At 35.8% G+C, this 20,595-nt stretch overlaps 1 protein-coding gene across 1 annotated transcript in view; it reads left to right on the forward strand.

The window, feature by feature from the left end:
• LOC142337812 (F-box-like/WD repeat-containing protein TBL1XR1) overlaps positions 1–20,192 on the forward strand; it is an 86,952-nt gene extending 66,760 nt beyond the window's left edge. The window contains exons 8-12 of the mRNA XM_075387342.1: positions 1,375–1,479; positions 1,794–1,901; positions 2,248–2,454; positions 2,827–2,995; positions 19,441–20,192. Coding sequence (XP_075243457.1) covers positions 1,375–1,479; positions 1,794–1,901; positions 2,248–2,454; positions 2,827–2,995; positions 19,441–19,609 — 758 coding nt within the window. The 3' untranslated portion in view covers positions 19,610–20,192. The remainder of the gene's footprint in view (positions 1–1,374; positions 1,480–1,793; positions 1,902–2,247; positions 2,455–2,826; positions 2,996–19,440) is intronic.
• Positions 20,193–20,595: the final 403 nt, after the last annotated feature.

Raw genomic sequence — 20,595 nt, forward strand, 5'->3', positions numbered from 1 at the left:
AGTTGAGAAGCTAAAGTAAGTATAGGTTTAGAATTTAACTGAAACTGCACACTGAATCAGAACAATTTTGAAACTTAGGAAAACTTAGGAAAAATGTGTCAATTTCAATCTCTTCTTTTTTCTTCTGTTTCAATCCCGATGTGCGTCTAGGACGTCAACGGCGGCTATTTGCCGGTAATCTGCCGGCTATTTTTTAAACTGCTCAACTCCGTTGTTGCGAACTGGAAATTATCGTAACTGAATGGTTAATTTTGACCTAATTTTTGTTAAGTTCTTTACATCAGCATTTTGAAGGTATTTTTTGCTTCTTTGTTGTCAAGGAAATTAAATTCATCAAGACACTTCGAATTTCTCCGAGAGAAAATGTTTTCTTTATTTTTAATTTTGTTTCGCTATTCGCGCGTGATTTTCTGCTTTTTGTGTGAAACGACCTTGAAGCGAGGTTGTACAACTATTTCATTTTTTTAATTTTGAGAAGTGGAATCTTTATAATGTTCTGCTTTCATTTGAATCTTTTCTTATATTTAACTGTTGTTGGCTCAATTCCCATCTTCCAATGAAGTATGTCATGAAACTGGGTTTGTACGCAGACGACGGTCTATTTTTCGCGCAATTTTATTTTCAAAAAGAATCACCCGTTTTTCTTGCTTCTGTTCTTTAACAAATTTTCTTTAATCGACGTAATTTACATTAGTCTACAACTGGGCAGATGCTATGTTTTCAAGTATACGGATTAGAACCTTATGTGCAAACCCACAACACTGATCCTCCTTGTTTGTAGTTTTAGGCCGCGTTTACTGCTCCCTTCTCCACAACCCCTCCTACAAAATTAGGTTTACGCTCAAATTTTACGTCTGTCCTTTGAGAACTGTTGTTTCGACGTTTGTCGGTTATTTTTATAAAGAGAAAGTTGTTGGTATTAACAATATACTATTGTGCTCCAGTGAAGTAATAACTGAGTTTGATAGATAGTATAGGTTACGTGATCCTGATAAGTAATTGAAAACTTCGAGAATGAGTGTAAACCGTGGATCAAGATGTTCGTCAGATTTTTTTAGTAACTTGTCTGCAGCAGAGTTGTGATCTACGTTTTCCGTCTGATAAAATTTCGTGATTTGTCTTCAAAAATAAAATACCTGGTAAATTCCGAGGACATTAAGTTAGAAAGTTACTACGCAATTCTCTCTGCAGCATTTTGACTTTTGACATTGAAAATAAGAACTTGAATATACAAATTTTGATCTTAGAAAGGTCGTTCAAAACAATTTCAAGGTTCAAAAAATGTACGCGACCAACAACGCTTTCTGCGGCGAAGTGATCAAGTATTCTCTGGCGTTGCTGTTCCAGTGTGAAAATGTAAATTTTCTGTTTCAGGACACCACAAGGGTCCCATTTTTGCTCTCAAATGGAACAAGAAGGGCAACTATGTATTGACAGCTGGGGTAGACAAAACAACGATCATTTGGGACGCCCTGACAGGTACGTGAGAGATCGTTTACTTAATTTCAGCATTAAATAAATAAATGCGGATGATCTCAAGGAGAGACATATGGGCAGGAATGACGGGAAGTAATGCATCTTGCGTGTTTGTTTCTTGCTCCAATTTTATTTTAAGAAGTTGACCAACCTAAAGGATCAATAAGAAAAAGTTACGCTTCATGGGCTACAAGATATCAAAATGGTTAAAGTGGAAATCGAGATAGTTTAAAAGTTTGCGTAAGTCTCAAAGCAAAACTTGTACCTTTTAAGTCCCAAAGAAACATTCAAGTTTTAACGTATTTACTGATTTTCAGGTGATTGCAAGCAGATCTTTGCATTCCACAGTGCACCTGCTCTTGATGTTGATTGGCAGACAAATCAGTCATTTGCATCTTGCTCGACCGACATGTACATACACGTCTGTAAGTGTCTGACATCTAGTCTGCTGCCATGCCTTTATGACTCCATGTTAAAAACAGCTCGCTACAATGTATAAATTAACGTGCGCGTGGATAGGGGCATAAAAATGTATGACGACTTCACCGGTTTGTGTGGGAGATACAGTGCTGGTTTTGTAATTCTCAGCAAAATCCCGTCCTCGCTATTGTAATTGAAGCACTTCGATCGCCATTATGAGAAAGCGTTAATATCACAGGTCCTTGTTTCGCGGAGATTTTTCTGCGCTACTATTGAAAGATTTAAAAGGTTACGATATCGTTTTGTTTAGCTATGTGAAAATGACTGTTATAAAGGTAAAGTGCTCTACAGGTAAACTTGGCCAAGACAGACCGGTGAAGACGTTTACTGGTCACTCCAACGAGGTCAATGCAATCAAGTGGGATCCATCTGGACAGTTGCTGGCCTCCTGCTCAGATGACATGACCATCAAGATATGGAATCTGAAGAGTGATAGTTATGTACATAGTCTTTCTGCTCACGGGAGGGAAATCTACACTATTAAATGGTCGCCAACAGGTTAGTTCTGCCGTCACGTAAACCGGATCAAACAACGACCAAAATTGAGATGAGAAATTTAGTTTGCCATTAATAAATTGAGAAATCCGAATTTTTATGAGCTATGATGTTAACGAACACTAGACCGTAGAATGCAAAGAAAACTAGGAACTGACTTTTTTAAGTTTAGTTGAAAATTTTGTTATTTTGGAATCTTGTTTGTTTAGTTGGATTGAAAACTTTGTTACTTTGAAATCAAAAATTTTCTATGTTCTTTATCACTCTGACAGTAATACAAATTTTGAACTTAATGATAGCTGGCACACTGTACTGTTTGAAATGAATGAAAATGCCGTTTAGAGAGCAATTATTAGTATGAGCTTCTAATTTTAGGCGTGTCGACGGATAACCCAAATGCAAACCCGTTCCTTGCGAGTGCTTCTTTTGACTCGACAGTGAGACTGTGGGACATTGAAAATGGAAAGTGTCTTCACACCCTCAGCAAACACACTGAGCCAGTGTACAGTGTTGCTTTCAGCCCAGACGGAAAATATCTAGCCAGGTTTGTGTGTGAAAAAAGCTTTGGAGCAGTTTCGAACTCAGATTAGTGAGGAGCTGTATACTCATAGGGAAATTTTTGTTTCCCTTCGGCCTGTAAAGTTTGGCTGATTTCAAAATTTCACAAAGAATGATATTATTAAAATGAAAAGCTAGTTGTGAGCTGATTTTTTTCGAGCTTAGTACTTTCGAGTGTGTCTAGTAAAAACAACCCACCTAGTGTCAGGTAGGAACTAGACCTCCATGGAATTAAATAAACGAAAATAAACCCCCATTTTGAAATAGGTTTTTGATTGTGTCAATTTGTTAGGTTATGATATTTTCATATCAAATCCCACGGGGCGCTAAGGCGTCGCTATGACCCGCGAGGCATAGCCAAACGTGCTAAAAGGGCAGCTCGTAAACAACAAGTGTGGGGGGGGGGTTGTTTCCGTAGAAGTATTCTAAAAATTAAAAAAAATTAGTGGTGTTTTTCTTCCGCAACCGCGTTTTTCTTTTAATGGGTCACCTAAATACCAGGTGAATTGGTGCTGTAGCAAACGTTATTTGACTCTATTGGCATTTAAATGGCTTTGCCGCACTCTAACAAGAGTACAAAAACTTAGTTACTTTAGATTAAACTAAGCTCAATGAGCATTGTGATTGAAACCAACCCCGACATGTTCGTTTAAAAGTTGTTTTTATTGATTTTTTTAAAGTTCCATGACTCGATTTTTGAGTTCTCGAACTGCTACATAAGGGCCCCAAAAGGTGTCTAGTCGTCTTGATTTTTTCCACTTTGCCAATTAACTCTAATTGAGTTTTAGCGCTTTTTCATGTCGATTTAGTACTCCTATATAAGAAAGTCTATTTCTAATAGAACATCGCCATTAAAAAGCACTACTTTCAAAAAATTTCTTAAAAAACTTCAATTTCTCGATTAAGTTTTATAGTTTGCATCGGCAACTAAGTAATTTTTGTGTCTGTTTTTGTCTTTATTTTAGGGCCAGCAACTCTTTTTCGCTTTTTGCAACTGTTTGGCAATATGCCGGCTGTGATTTCTCTTTTATCGTCCTTTTGTGTTTTGATCTTTCATTGTTACTTTCTCTTCCGTATCACTCTGCTCTCTATTAACTCTGTCTTTTTTCTTTTTAGCTACTTTTTGTCTCTGTTCTCTTTTGCTGTTTTTAATTGTTATCGAATGAAGTATGTAGCAATAATGTTAGTCCTATGGTCTTTTTTAATGCATTTTTTGTGTTTGACAGATTTTTGTCTGACCCATATGGCTTTTCCCCAACAACGAGATGAACAGGTAGCGCTCAGGGGGCATTAAGTGGCCGAATAGCTCTTAGAGCCTTACGCCGTACTAGTCTCTGATTATGCAGTCTTCTTAGTCTTAAAAGTTCGACCTCCCCTCAGTCATCCCCTCCTCAGTCACCGCCTCCTATTTTCTGTTTTTTAATTGCCGCACAGCGATAGCTGGGGCTATTATTGGCCTTCTCTTGGTTTTTTACGATTGAAAGAATTTGAATTGTATTGGGGCGCTGTCTTTTTTAAGATCTGTTCACACATTTTCATGATTTCTGAAGTCAAATTGGAGTAGTGATTTTGGTCACGCCGAAACAGGAAATGGAGCGAAAAAGCGAGTGGTTCCGCGGCGTGAATTTTTTCGCTCTAATTTTGAAGTAGAGTGAGAAAACGGTGTTTGAACAAAAGTTCGCTTTTTCGCTAATGATTTTTCGTTCACATGCGGCAATTTCACTTTGATTTTTACTGTTTTTTCGATTTTTTGGATCGGACTTTTTTCTAAATGGTTTTCCCAATCCATTCATAGTCCGTTCTAGGTCTAGTTTTCTGTTAAGTCAATGAAAATTCTTTGAATTGTACGTCAGGACTTGTCCTGCTATGTTTTTATTTCGTCGTCATGATTTTTGTTACGACCATATGACGTCACAGCCATTTTTTGTTCATTTGTTCATGCAATTTCAACTGAATTACATGTGTGACGTCATTTTTCGCTCTTAGTAGAGCGAGCTTTTTGTTAATGCGCGTGATTAAATTTTTGGTCACACTTGACTTACCTCACTCTCAAAAATGACTTCCTCAATTTGAAATTGACTTTTATTTACTTTAATTCAAAGAGATAAGGTCAAATGGGTGTGTGTCACTCCAAATGAAGGCTATTTGAGATCAGCTAATAGAGGCAGCAATAACTTATACTGATTTTTAATCAAAATATAACAGATCAGCCTTCAATGAAAAGACGAATTTTTTTGTGAAAAGACGAATTTTTTTTGGTCTGTCTTTTTTACTGTTTTTTTAGACTGCCGATCTACGAATCTATTGCGGCTATTTTCTGGCAATCTGCCAGCTATGTTCTTTTTATTATTTTTTGCTCGTGATATTGTGCTTTGTTTGTCATTTTCTTTCACTAATCCTTTCTCTGTGTCTCATTGTTGCAGCTTTTGTTGGACAGATTTGGCTCTGTGACTTCTCTGAGTTCTGCATGATCTTCTATATTTTCTCCATCATCGTTTTGAGCTCCCGAAGTTCGGCTCTAAATCGATATTTTTTCATTTCAGTTTTTTGTAGTGTGCAAAACGAATTGTAGAAATTTATTTGAACACCTAAGTTGAAAGTTTCCCCACAACGCCTGAAGTATATTACAAAAAATTAAGCCCACCTATGTGTTTAGACATAAATTCCTCCGGTGATTTTTTTGTTTCCTCTGAACACCGTACACCATTTTTCATTGTTTGTATCATTGAGTTAAATATAGGATGAGGTCTGACAAAATTGTTAGCAGTTTTTGTATTGAGATTCAGATAGCCTTTACGGGCCTGCTGTAGTTTCCAAGTTAAACGTAGAAGAAACGGGATTTTCAGACTTTGGACGCTAAGAAATGTATGAGTAAGAAATGAAACAACGAGAAACTATGTTTCTGTTCTTCTTCACATCGTCCAATGTTCTTTTTATGTCGTCACGCAATTGATTTAATGGAAAATGCTCGCTGTAACAGTCATTCCAATCAGAATAGAGTTAAGTTTAAGATAAGAGAACGATAACGACTTGGCAAGTGGAACTAAACTTGACAACTTTTTCTAACAGTATACAATTGGTCCGCCAATTTATTGACACATTAGCCTCTTATCCATGAAAGTATGATGAGTCCTGTTTTTTTAAAAGATTCAACCAGTTGCTAGTCATTCGGGAAAAAGTCATTTTTTTTGTTTTTGTCAGCAGAGAGATGGAAGTTCAACACGTTCATAACACTGAAGAACGTAACTTTGATTGTCTCATTTTGACCGTCATACTTTCAATGTAAAAGCTTTGTTAAGTTGATGTTAATGTACGACGATTCAACTAAAGACTCCGATAGTACTTCCAGGAGAATGTTCAATTGATTTTAAATGTTTTTCAACTTTCCACTGATTTTTGAAGATTTTCGATTGATCGGCTTCATAATTTGAAAAATGTGACTTCATAATTAAGGAAGCTGAGATCAATTTTTTTTGTTTAGTTATTAATAAATCTGGAAATAGTGTTTTTTCATTGTCTTAACAAAACCGCCGACTAAAACGACTATTTTAAAGATACAATTTTTTTCAAAGTTATTTTTCTTCATGGATTTTTTTGAGCTTTTCCCATTATCTTGAAAAAGATATTCTCACAACTTTTATAAGATGGCTGCTGAATTTTCTGTTGTGAAGTGTTTTCAAACTTGCCAAAATTTTAATAGTGGCTGCTGGATTTAGTTGTTTTGCCTACTGATTACGAACAATTTATTTAAATTCAAAGCCGATACTGAAAGTCTGTTGTTTTTGGCTGTTTAATTTACATGCAAGAGATTTTTTGATGAGCGTATGCTTTCATAAAGGAACTAAATTTAGACATTTTAGAGCCAAGCAGATGCAAAAAGAGTAGTTAAGTTGAAAAAAATAGCCAAATTTGAACCATTTCCTATTAAGTACGATTTCCTCATAATTATGTTTCTTCTGTCATCAATATATAGGTACTAGCATTAAATAGGTACTAAAAGGTGCCATTAAAGTGCTTATAATTGCTCTCGATCGAAGTTTGAAGTAACTATTGTAAACGTTTGTCTTTTTTATGCTAATGTTTTGCTTGACCGTTTTCTTCCGGAACTTCGTTTCGATTTCACTTCTCCACTGGTTTTTAAGGCTTGACCTTTTGATTTTTTATGAGACATATTTGAATTGCGCGAACTCAGAAATTAAGTTTCTAATCGAAAACCGGTTGTGAGATGTCCGTAAATAACAAGTGTATCTTAAATGTGAATGTTCCCGACTCTCATGCAAGAGGTTGGGGACTCTAATCCCTCCCTGGTCCAAAGTTTTTGCACCATAAAATTTTCCTTATCCTATGCACCCTTCTAAATTGTACCCTCGCCAGTCGTTCGAGATTAAGTTCTCGGGTGTTAGGCGTTTTATGTTCTGTTCTCTTATCATGCCTTTTGCTCCTTAAAAGAAAAACTAATGTTAGAAGGTCTCGTCGATTTGGGCGGTTGTTGTGAGTTTCTCAGTTTATGATCGATTTTATTTTCTTGCAAATTTTTAACTTAAGTATGAACGCAGAGGACTAATTATAATAACCAAATTGCCGAACCAAGTTAATGAAAACGAACAATTGAGCAATATATTGGGTTTCTATAATGTAAAATTGTCAGAAACAACTCAATCTATGAAGCAATAAGGATGATTTATACTGTGCGCTCGAATATAATGTTCGGACCACGCTCATCCATTTTTCTTTGCTTGATTGTCTACCAAAAGAAGATCTACAAAGTTTCGCATACCATTAAAAAATTGGATGTTTGCTTTAAAAAAAGGTTTATAACAAAGTTAAAATTGCTTCAGATAAAAATTTAACTTTAAAATTGACCTGTACTGCATTAGGAAAGACTTGGGACCTGTACTTAAGACTACGTGACAAGTCAAAAAAGTGCAAAGTTTTCGAACACGGTATTTTTTTGTTTTTTCAATGACATCAAAATAAATAGCCAGAAATTGGAGTCATTAAATAGGTTCTTTTATGTCTCGATAGGAAGCCATTGAGACAATTCATTATCAATTTTATGTAATTGTCATACGACTACAAAAATAATTTCAAATACAGGCAATAAAATTTAATAATTTTTTTGCGAGAAGCCGTTAAAACCATAAACTCGAGAGCGAAAATAATATATTTTCAATTGCGCGTGGTTTCAGCAACAAGTAACTTTTCTTTATTGTGATAATAAGACAAAATGAAGACCTCAAAAATGATAAAATATCGAAAATAACAAATTTTTGAAAAATTGTATCAAAGTATTAAAACCATGTTAAAACAAAACTTATGAACATTAAATTTTGATCGACTAAAAAGACAATTTGTTTAATTGCTCTCAAACAAAGTTTGTGGCACTTTTATTAGTCGTGTGGTGTTTTTTATGTGCTTTTCGTCTGATCCATTTGACGTTTCATCCTCATGAACGGGATAAACAGGTGGTGCCCGGAAGGTAATAGGGGCTTTTGGAGCCTCTCCTCTGACTAAACTCTAAGTATGCAATTGAACTATAATGTAAAATTCTCAGAAGCAACTCAGTCTATGATGCAATAAAGAGAATCTGTACTGTGCGTTCGCATATAATGTTAGGACCACGCTCATCCATTTTTATTTACTTGATTGTCTACCAAATGAAGATCTGCAAAATTTCGCATACTATTGAAAAAGTGGTGTATGAGTTTTAAAAGATCATTTTCAACGCAAAGGTCTAAATGAATTAAATAATTCCGATTTTGGGGCAGATGAGACCTGCTATTAATGGGACTACGAGACAAGCGAACAACAAAATCAAATGACATTAATTAACAATCATTACGGCCAAAACGCGATGTGTACTTGATTAAAAAACGGTTTATAATAAAGTCAAAACATTTTCAGATAAAACCTAAACCAAGAAATTAACTTGTACTTCGTTGGAAACTACTTGGGTCCTGTGTCCTGTCCTTAAGACTAGGCGGCTGTTCAAATTTTACGAACGTTTTTTTCTTGTGAAAGTATTAATTTTAATGTCATCAAATTAATAGCCAGAAACGGGAATCATTAAATAGGTTCTTTCATACCTCGATATGAAGTCATTGAGACAATTGATTACAAATTAGATGTCATTGTCATTCGACTACAAAAAGAACGACAATAACAGTCAATAAATTTTAATTAATTTTTGTGAGAAGCCGTTTAAACCATAAGTTCTAGACTGGAAAATAGTATATATGTTCAATTGGGCCTGATTTCAGCAACAACGGGACTTGTCTTTAATGTGATAAAACAACAAAATAAAGTAAAGGACATCAAAAATGATCAAATATCCAAAATAACAAAATTTTGGAAAAATTGTATCAAAGCATTAAAACCACGTTGAAACATAAATTTTATGAAGATTAAATTTAGTCGACTAGAAAGAGAATTTGTTTAATTGCTGTCAGACGAAGTTTGTTGCAGTTTATTGGTCGCGTGGTGTTTTTATGTGATTTTCTTCCGACCCATTTGACTTTTCTCAAGAACGCGATTAACAGGTAGCTCCCGGAAGGTAATAAGGGCTCTTGGTGGCTCTTGTATCAAAGCATTAAAACCACGTTGAAACATAAATTTTATGAAGATTAAATTTAGTCGACTAGAAAGAGAATTTGTTTAATTGCTGTCAGACGAAGTTTGTTGCAGTTTATTGGTCGCGTGGTGTTTTTATGTGATTTTCTTCCAACCCATTTGACTTTTCTCAAGAACGCGATTAACAGGTAGCTCCCGGAAGGTAATAAGGGCTCTTGGTGGCTCTCCTCTTGCTTAACTCTTAGTTTGCAATTCAACTTAACTGTTTTTGAAACATAAATTCATGGTGCGAAGGAAGCTTCATGAGAGTATGACACCCCTCTTCACATCCCCGCGCCAAGCTAGTAGAGCTAGCCTCCCTAAACCGTACCTAGTGACTCTCGAAGCCAACCGCTCACAAGTTGTTTGAGAGCAGTTCGCCCGAAGTTGGTTGGTTTTGTTTTGTATTTTTGAGACTTTGCTTTAATTTTTTTTGCTTTAAATTGCTTTAATGTTTTTAAAGGTAGCGCCCTAATTTTTTTTGTAAAAAAAGACGGCGAGATTTAAATTAGCCTTGATATTGCTGGGCTTCCATTTAAATTAGGCAATTGTGCCACTTTTTCGTGAAATTATTAATATGGCAAAGAAATTATCCATAATAAATGATGCATTTTGGATAATTATGTATTTAATTCATGGAACACCCGCAAAATTTTAATTCCAGAAGATCCCCATAGTAAGCAGAATCAAAACTAGTCCTCTTCTGATTTTATTCAATACTTTGTCAGTAGTTCTTAGGTCTGTGCATCAGTCAAATTCAAACAGTTGGCTGAAGAAGCATATTTGGTTTCGTTTTTGATGAAAAAGGCTGAATTTTGGACAATTTATCACAAAGTTCAACTTGTGTCAAACAGTTCAGCAAACCTCCTCTATCTTTAAAGATAAAGCAATAGCACTATCGCTAACAATTGTAACATTTTTTAAAGCAAAATTGGCAACAAATTGAGCAAAAATGTGAAGAAAAACAATGGAATTCATTCGAATATTCTTTTAACCTGAATAACTGCTAGAAAGCGAAAAATCTTTTTAATTATATGTTTAATAGCCGCCTCATCTTCTCAGCCGGCTATTATAGCGCTCCTTTTTTTTTTACTTCGTCGAATAAAAAAATTTTTCGCTTTACCTCATTTTGCCGCTTTTTCAACATTTTGCGTGATATCTTTTTGACTTCTCTAGGCTAGTTTCTCTCTTCTCTCATTCTGCTAAAAGTGATTTTGAACATCAGTTGCTCAGCAAAGCAATTCAAAATGAACAGAGTCAGTATAAAAAATTGAAGTCAGAAGTAGAAACGGGATAAACCCATAAAGCCCAATTTTAGATGCCCGCTATTTGAACGTCGTTACTATAAGTCTTAGTTACCATCTCTAATGCTTATTGGTATTGATAGTAGCCCCTGTAGCCTCTCTCTAAGAAACAGAAGTACGTTATCTTCAACTACGAAATGCCATCAAAATAAATCGGACTTAAAAAATGTTTTTGTACAAAAATCTTTTTTTTTCAATATCTTCTATTCTTTCAATCCCAATCGTGCTTATTGTTATCAACGGCGGCTATTTTCCGGCAATCTGCCGGGTATGTTCAACGATGTACGTACAACTCTCCACTCTATCAATCGGTCGAAATTGACGGAACAACACAACCCAGGCTTACAAGGCTTACAAAAAGAGGTTTTGGGAGATCCTGAAAATTTCAGTACACTGATCACTGAAAATAGGGCCATATAACTAATAACGCAAAGAGTTCTATGGCCTGAGTGCAAGTAGTTTTTCCTTTTTATCAGCGTTTATTTTAATTGAGGAGACTAATTAGTGGTTATATATCACCAAAATCGCCTACCTCTCTGTTGGTTGTCTTAACGTAATAGCAGCTTCTTTATTGATGTTTTAACTTTCTGTGTCACGAACAGAGTGGCGCGAGCCGCCTGGTTTGAATTACCTACAAGCATTCAATTATCAAAATATGCTTCAAGATTTTTCCCCTTTAGCTAATGTGATAATAATCGATTAATCATTGTTCGAAGAGAAAACCCTGTTTAAATCAGCCTTGCTTATTGTAAACTCAAAAACTTTTCAAAAAACTGCTCTTGCGGTTATATATCGTAATCTCATCAGATTATTAGGAAGTTACGCTTTGACTTCTATATTTCGCTGTTTTTAATTGGTACCACTAGGCTTAATTGTCAAATTTAACAGCCTTCATCTATCTGTCTTTCGCTGATATTTTACTCTGTTTTGACACAGTTATATAGTAGTCTAAAACGCAGATTAACCAACATTTTTGAACAGCTCTAAGTACTGTCATTGAGCATGCTTGTCAGTTTTCATAAAGACTCTTTCGTTCATAGTTTTCGCTGTTTGTCTAAACAAGGTGTCTCTACCAACGTTGCCATTTTTCGCCAGACTCACAGTACTAAAGGCTCCAGTAATTAGAGAGTCGCGATATTTAATTGACGGCTTAACTGCGTTTATCAAAGAGTTCTTTTATCACGTACAATACATACACACCTCACATGTATGTACTAAAGTGTAATTTTGGCTGTACCGGACTTTTGATATCGTGTTTTGATTATGCGTTTGAAGTTAGAAAAGTTTTTGTAATGCTATGATTTTTTCGGTGGTTATAGTCCAAAAGCTTATTATTTTCTGTTTAATTTTTGTTTATTGCTGGTACCGCTCATAGGTTCTAAATAGTTTTAAATGCGAAAATTGGGTTAATAAAAATTTACGGTCCAGAAAATAAAGCATTAGTAGTAATTTAGTGGAAAATTAAAGCTGAGAGTATTTTTGAGAGGTTGTGGTGAAGCATCATAAAATCAAATTAATTAAAGTAATTATTGAAGATGTATTTTAAGATAACACTTGAAGAACAAATAGCCCAAAAACTTCTTGTTGGTGAGCTCTCCACGAATAATGACTTTTCTGATAAAAGACTGAGCCATTTGGTTGAACAAAACGCTGTCTAAAATGGGGAATCTGCCCACCTTGCTATGTTTTATGCCGACAGGGACAGGCGTAAAACCGCATATCAGATTGAGAAAAAGTTTTTTTCTTTCCAAATTTGCTTAAATCTGCCATGAAAGGGTAGATGTAAGTCAACGACAATCGTTTATGAGGCATTTTGACGAACTCTTTTTCCGCAATTACTCACCTGACGTTCTGGCTTAAAGCTGATCGTCTTGCAAAAGTTTATAACGTAGATCACAACGTTTTTTTAGTTTTGTTCTTTATTGGAATGAAGTGTTACATTAACAGTTATAGTTTGATTTTGGAGCTTGATATTTTTTTAACCGTATAAAAACCCTTCGCCCCAATTTTTTTTCCCTATATACCTATCCCGAGTTTGAATGTTAATTTTAACAATTATATAAAAGAGTTCAAATCGGATTAATGTGCAAAAGCTTGGTAAAATATTTGTTACTGTATATCATGATTAATAGTCTTTCTCATAATTTCAAAATTGAAGTAAAATATTTTGTATATATTTTGGGATTGGTCGTTTTATCCTGACATTGGGTATATGATAGTGGGGTGAATTAATCAGGGTGAAAGAATAGGGGTGAAAAAGGTAAGAACAGGAGACCATTTTGGACACTTTTACCATTGAATCATTGTTTCGATTGGGGGCTGTCGTGAAAAGCGTGTAATGAAGAGCCGAAAATCATTGAAGGCGTCGATCTCAAATGTGTGCCCTAAAGATATTAGCCTGTATGGCCACAATATGCCTCTTTCTACTGACAAATTAGCCATGTATTTGTCTATCGTACACTCGCTTACCAATATGAACTGTTCTGTGTACCAAATGGTCATTCAAAACAGCCATCTGTCAATTAGCTTGTCAATCCAACTATCCAACACTCGTTTATGTTATTGTTGCCTCTGGTCTTGCTAAGTTCGGCCCCTTTTCTAAAGCCCTTTGGGAGGTTGTAGAGTTTGAATATTTTGGAGTGGTTTTGAATGCTGGCTCTTTTTGAGCTCTGATTTGTTTTTGTTTGTGGTGTGTTGGTTGTGAGGTGTTATTCAATTTTAGTCTGTCTTAGATTAGTTGAGGTAAGATTGACGCTGTTTGTAGTTTTAGTTGGCTAGTCTTTAGTGGTCAGGCAGCGGGTACTGTGAATACGTGTTGATGAAGCTGCGAGAATCAAGGTCATTGCGGCAGTTAATTATTATTATTATTATTATCAAAAAAATGATTTAACGAAAATCGTGAGAGCTAAAAAACCTCATTCTTAAAAGACAAACCCCACGATACAACATTACGATAAAACTTCGCATGCTCTGAAAAAAGACTGAAACTCATAAGCTCGTTTACGTCATCTTCAGTGCATTGGATATGACCTATCACTTAATTTAAAGCAATTGCAGGTTTCTTGAGGTTTGGTTAATCGTGCGTAAAAAAAGAATAAAAAACGTAATAAAAACGTGCGTAGTATAGGCGAACTTTTGAAGCAGGAAATTTGAAACATTAAATTAACTGGTTTCGAAAGTTAGCATATGTTTGGTTTCTGTTGATATTTAAACTCACTTTTTCCTTCGTGTGAACAATTTGAGGGTTCGAGGCAACTTCAAGCATGGAGTCATTGTGACTATAAGTTGCAATAGTTTAATGCAGATAGTCATTGCAAAAGGGAAAAGTGTAGCTGCGTCACTTAAGTTAAATGATCTATGTCATGCATCGATTATGTTCTCATTTCCTGAATTGATTAATCTGAAACAAAGTTTATTGCAAATAGTTGGGCACTGTGGGTTTTTGGGTTTCACTGGAAAGGTTTGTTTTTCTTCTGCGTGATTATTAGCCGCCTTCAGCCACTCAAAGGCAATTATGAAAGCGCTCTCTTTTTTACGATTCAAAGAATTTGAATTGTATTGGGGCTCTGTCTTTATTAAATATCTTTATACATTTTCTTGATTTTTCCTCATTTTCCGATTTCACAAGTCAAATTGGATTACTGATTCTGGTCATGCAGAAACATCAAGTGAAGCGGAAAAGCGAGGCAGTTTCGGGCGTAATTTTCTATCTAATTGTTAAATAGAGTGGGGAAATGATTGGGCAAAAATTCGTTTTCGATTGTTCGATTTTTTGTTCAGGTACGGCAATTTGACTTCTGTTTCCAATGTTTTTTCTCCTAAGGCTATTAGAATGTAAGTAATGTATTGTATTTCTGTGTATTCATAATTGTTTGAAATCCTAATGTGTTTTATGAGTTTGAAATTATTTGTTATTAATGAATATTGCTCGTATTTGTTGTTACTTATCAGTTAGTACCATTAATAATAGGTCTCCTCGGTTGCTAATGTGGCATAAGTGAACCTATTCAATGACTTGAGTTCATAGGTAGTGTTTTCATGACTTTAAACTCTATTTTTTGAAAAATATCGACCAATTTTGTTGAATTTTACCCGTATTCGTTATTAATAGCTGCAATGGCTAGCTATTTTTGGCTTTCGCTCAGAATTTTTTTTAAAAATGTGTCGTTTCTTGTTTCTTGTCACAAACATATGGCGTCACGAACACCTCTAATCTGCGTCTGAGTCATTAATTCATGTTTTTTACTCCCTTTTAGTGGAGCATTTTTTTTATTCGCGTGATTATATTTTGTTGTACGTGACTCACATCATTCTCAAAAATGATTTTCCCCACTTTCAAATTGACTTTTCTTTACTTCATTGCAAGGAGATAAGGTCAGCTGAGTGCGTGTCACTCTAATTGAAGATTATCTGAGAGCAGCTGAAGCATTAAACTATACTTTTTCTCAATCAAATTATAATATCGCAGTTTCGTTTTGTGGTTGCTATTTTTTGCCAGGCATGTTTTTGTTCTCTTCGAACATAGTCTCATTGATGAACGTTTTCATGCTAATGCGGCATTAGTGAAGTTTTTAATGGTTTAAATTCATAGGTAATTCTTTTCATGACTTTTTTGTCTTAAGACTCGTTAACGTTGTCTTCATGGTTTAGCAGCATTAGTGAACTTTTTGTCTTCAGTTCTTAGCTTACAATTCTTAAGCCATATTTTCAGTTTTTGATTTTTTCTTTATTGTCTTGACTCGGTCTCCAGAATGACAAGTCTGATTGGGTCTTAACATGTAAATTATTGTTTGCAGTTGACAGCGTATGTTTTTCTATATTAAAGGCACTTTTTTGTTCTCAGAAGTTAGTGAATGTTTGAGTTTATTTGAGTTTAATGAATCCGGGAAATTTTCGAAAAAAAAGCCGCTTCTTACCCCTTGAGGCCAATCGAGATTGAAACAGAAGATACAAACTGTCAGGCTTTTTTACTGCGTGTCTAAAATTGGTCTAATTTGGTAAGCAGTTTAAGTTAGTTTACACTACTATATTTTAATTCGGCTTCTTAAGGTCAATACTAATGCCAGCTACGATTTGCTGTAATGCCCTGGTAACCTAATAAACTTTCAATTAATGGCTAGGCTTTATCAGTCTACACTTTTTGTCTTTGCCTTTGACTGCATTCACTATATTTCCTAACTTTAATTGAATGAATTCTCAGGTCAGGATAATACGCGTTATACTGATACGGTTCAGCAGTTTATTCTAAGGAACTTAATGCACTACATAACTTAAAGCTTGATACCTTAATGCACTAATTTTTTCAACATTAAGTCTCAGCGTTCAGGCTCTATTGTTTTATCCCGCTTTGTTTGATCTTGCTTTTGAACTCAATCGTTTTCGCAAAATTTGGAATGAATTTGAGATTAATAGCCCTCAGTTGAGAAGCCAAATTGAAGCATAGTTGTGTAATCTATCAAGCTGCTCGCCCAATGATAAGATTTTTGTGATACTCATTAAAAAAACGGCTGCCAGTTTGTATATTCTACTGTTTCAATCTCGATAGTCCTCAATGGGGGTCAATACCCACCAATGCACATCGTTTCACCCGTAACTCCGCGTGCGCTATCAGCGCCCCTTCAATTAAGCTAGAGCTAGCCTCCATAAATGGTAGCTAGCTGCTGACGAAGCCATCCGCTCATCAGTCGTTTGAGAGCAATTTGCTCGATGTTAATCGGTTGCTCTGTTTTACCGGCAATTACTCTGTCACATTTTTAGTGGCTGAACTGAATTGGTGGCAGTTTACCATTTAATGAAAAGTTCGCAAAAATTAGTTTGATTTTTTCACCTTAAATGATAATATTGCTCTATGATAACCTAACCTCTTAGAACGTAATTTGAAAACCCTTAGCGAACTTTCTTTTCGTACAGCAAAGGGAATTTGTCCATCATACACACCCTGAATTGCAGAACAGTCGAGGATCTGCCTGTCGATCGTTCGAGAATACGTCTTCCGACTTGAGTTGCTTTTACTTTTTAATAGCCGCCCTCATCTTCTCAGCCGGCTATTATTGCGCTCGTATTTTTTTTTTACTTCGTCAAACTTTTTTTCGCTTTACCATTTTGCCGCTTTTTCGACATTTTGCGTGAAATCTTTTTGACTTCTCTAGGCTAGTTTCTCTCTTCTCTCATTCTGCTAAAAGTGAATTTGAACATCAGTTGCTAAGCAAAGCAATTCAAAATGAACAGAGTCGGTATAAAAAATTGAAGTCAGAAATAGAAACGGGATAAACCCATAAAGCCCAATTTTAGATGCCCGCTATTTGAACGTCGTTCCTATAAGTCTTAGTTACCACCTCTATTGTTTATTGGTGTTGATAGTAGCCCCTGTAGCCTCTCTCTAAGAAACAGAAGTATGTTCAACTACGAAATGCCATCAAAATAAATCGGACTTAAAAAATATTTTTGTACAAAAATCTTTTTTTTCAATATATTCTATTCGTTCAATCCCAATCATGCTTATTGGAATCAACGGCGGCTATTTTCCGGCAATCTGCCGGGTATGTTTAATTGATTTTTAGGAACCACGACAGCTATTAAATCGGCTATTTGTTTTTGCTTAACCAAGTTTTTGGTTTTCTTGAACATGCAAAATTGCTTTGACTTCCCTGGGGTGCTTTAATTCTCGGATCATTATACTCAATTTGCCAATAAAGAGAAGTTGTTGGTAATTAACGCAATCCAAAATGAACGCGGCGAAATCTGAAAGATCAAATGCAAATACAAATAAGATGAACCTGCTTGAGATAACCGTGACTTACATTTTTAATAGCCACCGTCTGGCTCTCAACGGCTATAATTTAGGCTCTCACTTTCTTTCTCAATTTTACTTGTGATCTTGTTTTTCGTTTTACGAAGTTAGAATTCGTAACGCGTGACTTACCTCATTCACTTACCTCTTTCAAGTGAATGGAGTTCAAAATTCATTCGAAAAAGTTCGCGCAATATAGTGAATAAGATCAAAGCTAAAAGAGCAAATTCAAAAGAAATGTAATAAACCGATGAAGCTCGGTTATTAATTCACAGTGCTTTAGGTTATCAGAATTCGTTTGAGCGATTGGTTGGTGGCAGTGGTAGAACGCTTATTAGCCTTCAGTTTAGAAGTCGAATTAAATATTGTGTAATCTAACTGAAACTACACGACAAATTATGACTTTTTTGACCATTTGAAAAAAGCTGTCAGTTTGCATCTGCTTGATTGCTCTCAAACAACTTTTTTTTTAAATTTTAAAAGGCCTGTGCTCTTTTTAATGCAACTTTTGCTTAACTTTTTTTGTCTGACCTTTTAACTTTTCGTCCTCAAAACGGGATCAACTGGTAAAGCCCGGAGGGTTTTAAGTGGCCGAGTAGCTCTCTTAGAGCCTGATGTCCGCCTTACTCCACCTGTCAGTTTGGACCCCCTCTCGTCCATCCCTCCTAAACCCCTACCCCATCGCTTGATGCCTACCCCAGCTCCGATCACCCACCCCAATGCTAGCATCCCTAAGCCCCCGCTGGCTACTGCCGAAGGCAAACGCTCGCCGGTCGTTGGAAACTAATAGTTGTTAGTCGGTTATATTTTTCATATTCCAATTGCCGTGCATGGCGTCAACGGCGGCTATTTTCCGGCAATCTGCTGTCTATGTTTGTAAATTCCTTTTTCCAAGAGTCAATACTTATTGGTATGAGAACTTATTGCTATCCCTTTATCCTCTCATTAAGAGACAGATGGTATGAAGATTAAGTAGGGGCTCAAAAATAACGGGTACTTTCATCTTCTTTTATCCTATAGTTTCATAGTTTCACTTTTTATCTCCTATCATGTTCGAGGCCAATCGGGGGCATGGGATTGAATTGTGTCTATTGTCCGGAAGTCTGAGGATATGTTTCTTTTTTATGAGGAACTGATTCATTTTGTATTCAGGCTTAAACATACAAGGTTTCAGTTACATTTTGTAAGAAGTTTTGTGAACTATTGGTTTTTGAAACAGCTCTGTACCTACATACCTACAACGACGACCTAACATTAATCTGATTTTTTGTAAATTCTAAGGCCAACATCTGTTGACAATTTTTACACTTTGAGCTAGAATGTATACACAATGTCCACAAATCTCCAAGCGTGTAAAACAATATCTTTAAAACCGGAATTCACAGGTGCTAAGGCAGACCCATTGAGGGCTCCTTTTACAGCCTTAAGGTATAAAGAGTTAGGGATGCTTATTTCTACGCGCGAAGGAGGCTTACCTATATCTCTCACACTAACCAACTCAGTAAAACACTGAAGATATACTTAAATTATAACGGTGATTATAAAGAATAACACCGGGGTCAGAGATACGCACATCGTGTAACTACTCTATTAGACTAACTATAGAAAGTGGAGTTCTCTCTATATAAAAGTGAATAGTGTCTTCTCAGTCTCTGATTGGATGGAGGTGTACATCCAGTATTTCTGCTGCTACAGTGCAAAAGTATTCAAAAACACTTTGTTTTGCAGCGGTTCATTTGACAAGTGTGTCCACATTTGGAGCACGTCTACAGGACAGTTAGTGAATACATACAGAGGCACAGGAGGCATCTTCGAGGTTTGCTGGAACTCGAGGGGAGATAAAGTGGGTGCCAGTGCTTCAGACGGAAGTGTGTTCGTACTAGATGTCAGAAAATGAACACAAATAACTTGAGATTCTCAAAACTGATTTGAAATGAAATAACTTCTTCTTGACATTGACTTGAAAGGTCAAAACACTCAATAAACTAATCTGACGAATGTTGTCGGACTCCAGAGACAAGATATCTTGTCATTGATGTTTTTCGTTTTGGAACCGCGTACAGATTGTGACCCCGGCCTTCTATTTTTGTAATATGGTAGTATTATATTGTGGGACCGAAGTAAAGAGGGAGGCTTCAATTTTAACCATTAAATTGTGTTAACACGGGGATGTTTTCATGCAATTGTTGACTTCCCCATCACCCACCACCGCCTCTAGGTTCTAGTAAGCTAAACTTAAGGGGTCAATAAAGTTACTTAAGGGGTCAATAAAGTGTGCTGAGTGATTTGGAGTAGTTGTGGTACCAGAGACGGAAACTGTGATAAAATTCCACAATTCGAACTTTCAGACTTTAATACCTGAGATGGAAAAATGTTTGATAGGAAGGTTATTGATTGCACATCAAAGTAGACTACTTGAAAATTGTTCAACATGAATTATCTGCTAATTGAATTTGATGACCATTGATAATAACAGTTGCGAATATTGTTAAACTTTGTAACTTACAATACATAGCAGGTATATTGTTGAATAATTTCGGCATCTTTTCGTTAATGCGTTGCTGAATCAAGTGATGTGCTTTAAATTGCTTATTTTTGTTGATTCAAGACCAATATTCCTCAGAAACTTCAAATAGCTTAAGTTTAACTTCAGTCCATAGGTCTGTTGCATTCCTCGAATCCTGCCACCTAAATCAATAAATTAGCATTAATAGCGGTAAAGCTCCAAGATGTAATAATAGCCATAACCAACACCGTGGAAAGGACATGAAAACATCAATTTTATATGGTTGAGGTTTATTGCAAATAAAGACGCAACAGTTCCATGAGCCGAAGCAATGAACATTTCCTGTTCATTTAACTAATAAGCTGTAGAATTTGTAT

Source organism: Convolutriloba macropyga, chromosome 4, assembly GCF_964194025.1.
Source record: "Convolutriloba macropyga chromosome 4, txConMacr16.3, whole genome shotgun sequence".
Taxonomy (NCBI): Eukaryota; Metazoa; Xenacoelomorpha; order Acoela; family Convolutidae; genus Convolutriloba; species Convolutriloba macropyga.